General features: G+C 32.7%; 1 protein-coding gene across 1 annotated transcript; it reads right to left on the bottom strand.

The window, feature by feature from the left end:
* Positions 1 to 688: 688 nt before the first annotated feature.
* LOC110739360 lies at positions 689 to 3,185 on the bottom strand (the record flags this gene model as incomplete). Its single annotated transcript, XM_021919821.1, has 4 exons — positions 689 to 697; positions 741 to 1,891; positions 1,955 to 2,623; positions 2,864 to 3,185. Coding segments are annotated over 4 exons (2,151 nt in total), but the record flags the coding sequence as incomplete, so codon positions are not given.
* Between the last annotated feature and the right edge of the window lie 6,372 nt (positions 3,186 to 9,557).

Genomic DNA, 9,557 nt, shown 5'->3' on the forward strand with positions numbered 1-9,557 from the left:
TAAACTTGTATTGAATTTTCTGGTTTTGGTTGTGTATACAAAGCCACGAAAAATCCCTTATTTATAGACTAAACTAACTATTCCTAAGTCTATTCGAACTAGGAAAAAAAAACCCTAGCCTTGATCCCCAAGTATCCTAGATAGAATAGGAAAACCAATTCTAATGGAACTAGGAAACTAGTAATAAGACTAGTTCTAATTAAACTAAAACTTCTTAAAACAATTCCTAATTGACTTAGAAATTATTTTAAACTAAAATAACAGAAATTAAGAAGATTCCTAATTGCTTAAACCAAGAAAAACCCTTTCAAGTGAAAGGTAAAAACTTGCAAGCAAAAACTCTAGAAAAAACTAAGTTAGGAAAATCTTTCTTTTCGTACTGCCGCCGAACCACCGTCTCACGCGCTGCCATCATCGACACGCGCCCCACCAACGTGTAGCTGGACTCAGGCCGGAGCTAGGGAGCCGGCGCGTGGCACCCAGATCGGCGCGTCGCCGCCGCTGCTGTCGTTGGAACCTAACTGGTCCTTGACTTTTTCTTCAATGGCTGCGCATGTTAACCATTCTTGATTCTTTACTCCAAGCTCGAACCCTATTGGCCTTAAAACCAATATGATTGGCTCTTCAAAAGAATTTCCCTCTTGATCCACATCATTCTCCCCCTCTTCAAAAGAATTTGTCCTCAAATTCACATCATCTAGGTAAGGAGTCAAATCACCAACATTAAAAGTAGCACTTACATTACCATATTCGCTTGGTAAATCAAGTTTGTAAGCACTATCACCATAAACTTCCAAAACCTCAAAAGGGCCGTCAGCTCTAGGCATGAGCTTGTTCTTCCTTTTGTTTGGAAATCTTTCCTTCCTTAAGTGTAACCAAACAAGATCTCCCGGCTTGAATGTAGGTTGCTTGCGCTTTTTGTTTGACCTTTCTTTGTAGACGTTATTCATCTTCTCAATCCTTACTTTAACTTGTTCACATGTCCTCTTAAAAACTTCAAGCCGTTTCTTAGCATCAATATGTTCAATATTATCTCGACTATAGACTAATATATCATCAAGGTAAACGACAATGAACTTATTTAAGAAGGGTCTAAGTACCTCGTTCATGAGCCTCATGAATGAACTTGGCGCATTGCATAGCCCAAAGGGCATGACCATCCATTCATATAATCCTTGCTTAGTTTTGAAAGCAGTCTTCCATTCATCTCCTTCTCTAATTCGCATTTGATGGTAGCCACTTCTAAGATCGATCTTGGAAAATATGATAGAACCATGTAACTCATCAAGCATATCTTCTAGTCGTGGCATAGGAAATCGATACTTGATAGTAATGTTGTTGACCGCTCTTGAATCAATACACATTCTCCATGTACCATCTTTCTTTGGAACTAGTAAAGCTGGAACCGCACAAGGGCTCATGCTTTCACGAACATAGCCTCTTTCAATCAATTCCTCTATTTGTCTTTGAAGCTCTTGGGAAGCCGTAGGATCGCACCTATAGGCTGGTTTATTAGGTAGAGGAGCTCCGGGAATAAGATCAATAGCATGCTCTATTCCACGCAAAGGAGGTAGACCTTTAGGAAGTTCCTCTGGGAACACATCCTTAAATTCATCTAGCAACTCTTCTATGTGCATGTTTGTTGAGGAACTTGTGGATTTCGCCTCTTTTATCACTAAGGCAAAGACCGTGGCTCCCTTTTCTACTTCACTCTCAAGTTCCTTAGCATTCAAAAAGAAATTCGGCACTTGCTTCTCTTTATCTTTGGTATGACCGTAGCTTGAATTAGGGGGTAGAGGATTGAGTTTGAACCTTTTGTTTCCTATTTTGACCGAATAAGTATTTGCTTCACCATCATGTGTAACTTGACGATCAAATTGCCAAGGTCTCCCTAAAAGAAGGTGACAAGCACTCATAGGAATAATATCACACCATAACTTTTCTTTGTATTTGCCAATGGAAAAGCTTACTAAGGCTTGTTTCTTCACATGAAGTCCCTTAGAATCATCAAGCCAACTCAACTTGTAAGGATTCTCATGTACTCTTGTTGGAAGGTTGAGCTTAGTAACCATCTCTGTGGACGCCACATTGGTACATGAACCACTATCAATGATCACCTTGCATGATCTATCTCCTACTTTGCAACGAGTATGGAATAAGTTTTCACGTTGAGATTTGTTAGGGTTTGCTTCGGCATGGAGGATCTTCCTTAACACAAGCACTTGTTCATCATCTTCGGGATCAATCTCATCGTTCTCTTCCTCACTACTTGTTGCCTTAGTTTCGGATTCCTCATCGTCACACCCAAAAACTATGTGTTTCTCTTCTTCTACTTGTTGTTCGTATTGTCTTATTGTGAGAGCTTTCTTGGAAGGACATTGATCCGACCTATGTCCCTTTCCTTGACATTTGAAACACCTAATTCGGGATTCGAACTCTTCTTTAGATATCTTAACAAATTTCTTTTCTCCACTTGTTGAGCTTTCTCCCTTAGACTCGTAGGAACTCGGTTTAAAAGGCTTGAAAGTTTTGCTTGTTTTGGTCTCTTGTGAGAACTTGGTACCAAAACTCTTTGTACTTGTGCTCTTCTTATCTTCGAGCCAATGACTTTCAATTTTTAAAGCTAGTTTGCACACATCATTGAATGACTCATAAGTACTCAATTCAATCTTCTTAGCAATAGGTCGATTAAGACCCTTAAGGAATCGAGCAATCCGCAATGGTTCTTTCTCCTCCAAATCACAAAGAGAGGTTAGTTTATCAAATTCAGCAATATATTCATTAACACTCTTAGTATCTTGTGTCAACATAGTGAGTTTCACATATAGAATTTGTTCGAAATCATGTGGAAGGTATTTAGAACGCATCTTCTTCTTCAAAACTGTCCATGTCTTGATCTTATCCTTCCCTGCTCTAGCACGTCGAGTCTTTAAATTATCGAACCAAATTCCCGCATTCTTAGTGAGTCGTATATAAGCAATTTTGAAACGTTGAGAATCATCAAAACCTTTATAATCTGAAATTTTCTCTAAGTGTCTCGCCCACTCAAGAAAATCTTCGGGGCTTCCTAGACCCGTAAAATCATCAAGCTTGATACCTTTATCATCGATCTTATTCTTATTATGAGTGTCATCATCACTACTAGAAGCATCACTATCACTATCATGCCGTTTTTTCTTCTTTTTCTTTTTATCAAGCAATAATTGTGAAAAAGCATTAAAACGTGCCTCCGTATTATCTTGCAATCTTGCAAATTCATCCATGAGTTTGCTCAAAGCTTCCTCCATAATTATAAGACAAAAAAAAGACTTAAAAGAACCCTTATCCACACAGGTATATCCCACAAAAATCGCAACACAACTTGGAACAAAATCGCACACAACGAGCAGTAAGTATTAAATCGGACCAAAACTGACACAGTTTCGGAAAACAGTCCAGTTTAATAGCAAACGAACTCGAAAAATTCCGAAATTTCACAGGCAGAAATTAGACAAAATTTCACCCAAAATCAAAAAAAGAATCACCTGAAAAGACCTTGTAACGAAGGAGAACGAGCCTTCTGAAGTTGACAGAAAAACTGGTTATCCGAGAACAAGTGCGATTTGATGAACGAATTGTTGAACGATCAAAAACCCCTGAAATCTGATACCAATTTGATGTGGATTTAAACCCCTTAACTTAATAAAGAATCTAAAATCACACAAGTAACACAAGCCCTTCGAATTTCCTAAGAAAATCGAACAACTTAAGAATAACGAACCGGATATGACTTTGAAAACGACCACTCCTGGAACGAATTCAACGCCTCTCAAATTACCTAGACCACTCCTGGAACTAAGTACTTTGATGAACAAAACTTAGACTACTCCTAGAACTAAGAATTGAACGTTCTAATTATCAAAACAACTCCTTGAATTGAAAACTAGCAAAAGAATTTGTAAGCAATTAAGCAAAACAAACAATAAACTTGTATTGAATTTTCTGGTTTTGGTTGTGTATACAAAGCCACGAAAAATCCCTTATTTATAGACTAAACTAACTATTCCTAAGTCTATTCGAACTAGGAAAAAAAAACCCTAGCCTTGATCCCCAAGTATCCTAGATAGAATAGGAAAACCAATTCTAATGGAACTAGGAAACTAGTAATAAGACTAGTTCTAATTAAACTAAAACTTCTTAAAACAATTCCTAATTGACTTAGAAATTATTTTAAACTAAAATAACAGAAATTAAGAAGATTCCTAATTGCTTAAACCAAGAAAAACCCTTTCAAGTGAAAGGTAAAAACTTGCAAGCAAAAACTCTAGAAAAAACTAAGTTAGGAAAATCTTTCTTTTCGTACTGCCGCCGAACCACCGTCTCACGCGCTGCCATCATCGACACGCGCCCCACCAACGTGTAGCTGGACTCAGGCCGGAGCTAGGGAGCCGGCGCGTGGCACCCAGATCGGCGCGTCGCCGCCGCTGCTGTCGTTGGAACCTAACTGGTCCTTGACTTTTTCTTCAATGGCTGCGCATGTTAACCATTCTTGATTCTTTACTCCAAGCTCGAACCCTATTGGCCTTAAAACCAATATGATTGGCTCTTCAAAAGAATTTCCCTCTTGATCCACATCAGCTTTGCTTGAATGTGTTTGACTTTCATTTGATTCAATTAGCTTTGCTTGAATGTGTTTGACTTTCATTTGGTTCAATTAGCTTTGTAGAATGCATTTGACTTTCATTTGATTAAATTAGCTTTGTTGAATGCATTTGACTTTCATTTGATTTAGAAAACTTTGTTTGAAAGTGTTTGACTTTCATTTGATTTAATTAGCTTAGTTTGAATGTGTTTGACTTTAATTTGATTCAAAAAGCTTTGTTTGAATGTATTTGACTTTCATTTGATTCAATTAGCTTTGTTTGAATGTGTTTGACTTTCATTTGATTCGTTTAGCTTTTTAAAATGCATTTGACTTTCATTTGATTCAATTAGTTTTGTTAAATGCATTTGACTTTCATTTAATTCAGAAAGTTTTAATGTGTTTGACTTTCATTTGATTCAATTAGTTTTATAGAATGGATTTGACTTTCATTTGATTCGAAAAGCTTTGTTTGAATGTGTTTGACTTTCATTTGATTCAATTAACTTTGTTTGAATGTGTTTAACTTTTATTTGATTTAATTAGCTTTGTAGAATGCATTAGACTTTAATTTGAATCAAAAGCTTTGGTTGACTGTGTTTGACTTTCATTTGATTCAATTAACTTTGTTTGAATGTGTTTGACTTTCATTTGATTCGTTTAGCTTTTTAAAATGCATTTGACTTTCATTTGATTCAATTAGTTTTGTTAAATGCATTTAACTTTCATTTAATTCAGAAAGTTTTGATTGAATGTGTTTGACTTTCGTTTGATTTAATTAGTTTTATAGAATGGATTTGACTTTCATTTGATTCGAAAAGCTTTGTTTGAATGTGTTTGATTTTCATTTGATTTAATTAGCTTTGTAGAATGCATTTGACTTTTTATTTTTTCAAATTAGCTTTGTTGAATGCATTATACTTTACTTTGATTCAAAAACCTTTGGTTGACTGTGTTTGACTTTCATTTAATTCAATTAGCTTTATTGAATGCATTTTACTTTTATTTGATTCAAAAAGATTTGTTTAAATGTGTTTGACTTTCATTTGATTCAATTAGCTTTGCTTGAATATGTTAGACATTCATTTGATTCAATTAGCTTTGTCGAATGCTTTTGACTTCAATTTGATTACATTAGCTTTGTTGAATGCATTATACTTTAATTTGAATCAAAAAGCTTTGGTTGACTGTGTTTGACTTTCATTTGATTCAATTAGCTTTATTGAATGCATTTGACTTTTATTTGATTCAAAAAGATTTGTTTCAATGTGTTTGACTTTCATTTAATTCAATTAGCTTTGCTTGAATATGTTACGCCTTCATTTGATTCAATTAGCTTTGTAGAATGCATTAGACTTTTATTTGATTAAATTAGCTTTGTTGAATGCATTAGACTTTAATTTGAATCAAAAAGCTTTGGTTGACTGTGTTTGACTTTCATTTGATTCAATTAGCTTTATTGAATGCATTTGACTTTTATTTGATTCAAAAAGATTTGTTTCAATGTGTTTGACTTTCATTTGATTCAATTAGCTTTGCTTGAATGTGTTTGACCTTCATTTGATTCAATTAGCTTTGTAGAATGCATTAGACTTTTATTTGATTAAATTAGCTTTGTTGAATGCATTAGACTTTAATTTGAATCAAAAAGCTTTGGTTGATTGTGTTTGACTTTAATTTGATTCAATTAGCTTTATTGATTGCGTTTGAATTTTATTTTATTCAAAAAGATTTGTTTGAATGAGTTTGACTTTCATTTGATTCAATTAGCTTTGCTTGAATGTGTTTGACCTTCATTTGATTCAATTAGCTTTGTAGAATGCATTTGACTTTTATTTGATTAAATTAGCTGATCCAAAGTGGACATCTAATGAACCTGTTGCTTTAGTCTTAGTGACTCTTTGATTTTATCCATTTACAAAGAAGGCTGAAGTTCTATGTTGCATTTCATGGGTAGATTGAAGATTGGGCGCATGGCGCGCTTCACTACAGATTTGGCACGTTTCTTTGCTATTTTGGGCGTGTGGATCCTAAGCCATTTACTAGCTATTATTATCTTATATTTTAGTTAATGTTGCTGAAATAATGCCAAGAGTTTAGCTCTTTGGCCGGTTGTAATAGGAAGTTATCATTAGGCTTTATTATGCTTTTATTGTTTAGCTTAAATCAAGGAGGAAAACTGCTGGCTTTTGGCTGTTCATGCTTGGACGGTTTTCCTTGACTTTTGGTGTGTTTTTGCTGCTCCTTTCCTCTATAAAAGGGAGAGCAAACCAGAAATAAAAACTAGTTTTGAGTTTGGATAAAAAACCTTGTGTTTTAGCATTTTAACTTAGAGTTTGTCTCAAGTTCAAGTGTTCCCTTATTGCTTTGAGTAAGTCTTGAGTGATAAGCTTAGGAGAGATTGAGTGAGTCTTATCTCTGGCCTAAAACCCGAAAACTTTGAGTGTGTCCTTGAGTTTTGGCCCTTTTATCATGTTCCATGATATTTGAGTATTCTAACTATAAGTATTTTTAAATCCATCAACCCATATTCGGGAGGGTGTATTTAGATTTACATCATTAGCTTTGTTGAATGCATTAGACTTTAATTTTAATCAAAAAGATTTGGTTGACTGTGTTTGACTTTCTACTGATTCAATTAGCTTTATTGAATGCATTTGACTTTTATTTGATACAAAAAGATTTGTTTGAATGTGTTTGACTTTCATTTGATTCCATTAGCTTTGCTTGAATGTGTTTGACTTTCATTTGATTTAATTCGCTTTGTAGAATGCATTTGACTTTCATTTGATTCTAAAAGCTTTGTTTGAATGCATTTAACTTTCATTTAATTCAAAAAGCTTTGTTTGAATGTTTTTTACTTTCATTTGATTTAATTAGCTTTGTTTGAATGTGTTTGACTTTCATTAGATTCAATTAGCTTTGTAGAATGCAATTGAATTTTATTTGATTAAATTAGCTTTGTTGAACGCATTAGACTTTTATTTGAATCAAAAAGCTTTGGTTGACTGTGTTTGACTTTCATTTGATTCAATTAGCTTTATTGAATGCATTTGACTTTTATTTGATTCAAAAAGATTTGTTTCAATGTGTTTGACTTTCATTTAATTCAATTAGTTTTGCTTGAATATGTTACGCCTTCATTTGATTAAATTAGCTTTGTAGAATGCAATTGACTTTTATTTGATTAAATTAGATTTGTTGAATTAATTTGAATCAAAAAGTTTTGGTTGACTGTGTTTGACTTTAATTTGATTCAATTAGCTTTATTGAATGCATTTGACTTTTATTTGATTCAAAAAGATTTGTTTCAATGTGTTTGACTTTCATTTGATTCAATTAGCTTTGTAGAATGCATTAGACTTTTATTTGATTAAATTAGCTTTGTTGAATGCATTAGACTTTAATTTGAATCAAAAAGCTTTGGTTGATTGTGTTTGACTTTAATTTGATTCAATTAGCTTTATTGATTGCGTTTGAATTTTATTTTATTCAAAAAGATTTGTTTGAATGAGTTTCACTTTCATTTGATTCAATTAGCTTTGCTTGAATGTGTTTGACCTTCATTTGATTCAATTAGCTTTGTAGAATGCATTAGACTTTTATTTGATTAAATTAGCTTTGTTGAATACATTAGACTTTAATTTGAATCAAAAAGCTTTGGTTGATTGTGTTTGACTTTAATTTGATTCAATTAGCTTTATTGATTGCGTTTGAATTTTATTTTATTCAAAAAGATTTGTTTCAATGTGTTTGACTTTCATTTGATTCAATTAGCTTTGCTTGAATGTGTTTGACATTCATTTGATTCAATTAGCTTTGTAGAATGCATTAGACTTTTATTTGATTAAATTAGCTTTGTTGAATGCATTAGACTTTAATTTGAATCAAAAAGCTTTGGTTGATTGTGTTTGACTTTAATTTGATTCAATTAGCTTTATTGATTGCGTTTGAATTTTATTTTATTCAAAAAGATTTGTTTGAATGAGTTTGACTTTCATTTGATTCAATTAGCTTTGCTTGAATGTGTTTGACCTTCATTTGATTCAATTAGCTTTGTAGAATGCATTTGACTTTTATTTGATTAAATTAGCTTTGTTGAATGCATTAGACTTTAATTTTAATCAAAAAGATTTGGTTAACTGTGTTTGACTTTCTACTGATTCAATTAGCTTTATTGAATGCATTTGACTTTTATTTGATACAAAAAGATTTGTTTGAATGTGTTTGACTTTCATTTGATTCCATTAGCTTTGCTTGAATGTGTTTGACTTTCATTTGATTTAATTAGCTTTGTAGAATGCATTTGACTTTCATTTGATTCTAAAAGCTTTGTTTGAATGCATTTAACTTTCATTTAATTCAAAAAGCTTTGTTTGAATGTTTTTTACTTTCATTTGATTTAATTAGCTTTGTTTGAATGTGTTTGACTTTCATTAGATTCAATTAGCTTTGTAGAATGCAATTGACTTTTATTTGATTAAATTAGCTTTATTGAACGCATTAGACTTTTATTTGAATCAAAAAGCTTTCGTTAACTTTGTTTGACTTTCATTTGATTCAATTAGCTTTATTGAATGCATTTGACTTTTATTTGATTCAAAAAGATTTGTTTCAATGTGTTTGACTTTCATTTGATTCAATTAGCTTTGTAGAATGCATTAGACTTTTATTTGATTAAATTAGCTTTGTTGAATGCATTAGACTTTAATTTGAATCAAAAAGTTTTGGTTGACTGTGTTTGACTTTAATTTGATTCAATTAGCTTTATTGAATGCATTTGACTTTTATTTGAATCAAAAAGATTTGTTTCAATGTGTTTGACTTTCATTTGATTCAATTAGCTTTGCTTGAATGTGTTTGACCTTCATTTGATTCAATTAGTTTTGTAGAATGCATTAGACTTTTATTTGATTAAATTAGCTTTGTTGAATGC

Source organism: Chenopodium quinoa, unplaced genomic scaffold (genome assembly GCF_001683475.1).
Source record: "Chenopodium quinoa cultivar QQ74 unplaced genomic scaffold, ASM168347v1, whole genome shotgun sequence".
Classification (NCBI taxonomy): Eukaryota; Viridiplantae; Streptophyta; class Magnoliopsida; order Caryophyllales; family Amaranthaceae; genus Chenopodium; species Chenopodium quinoa.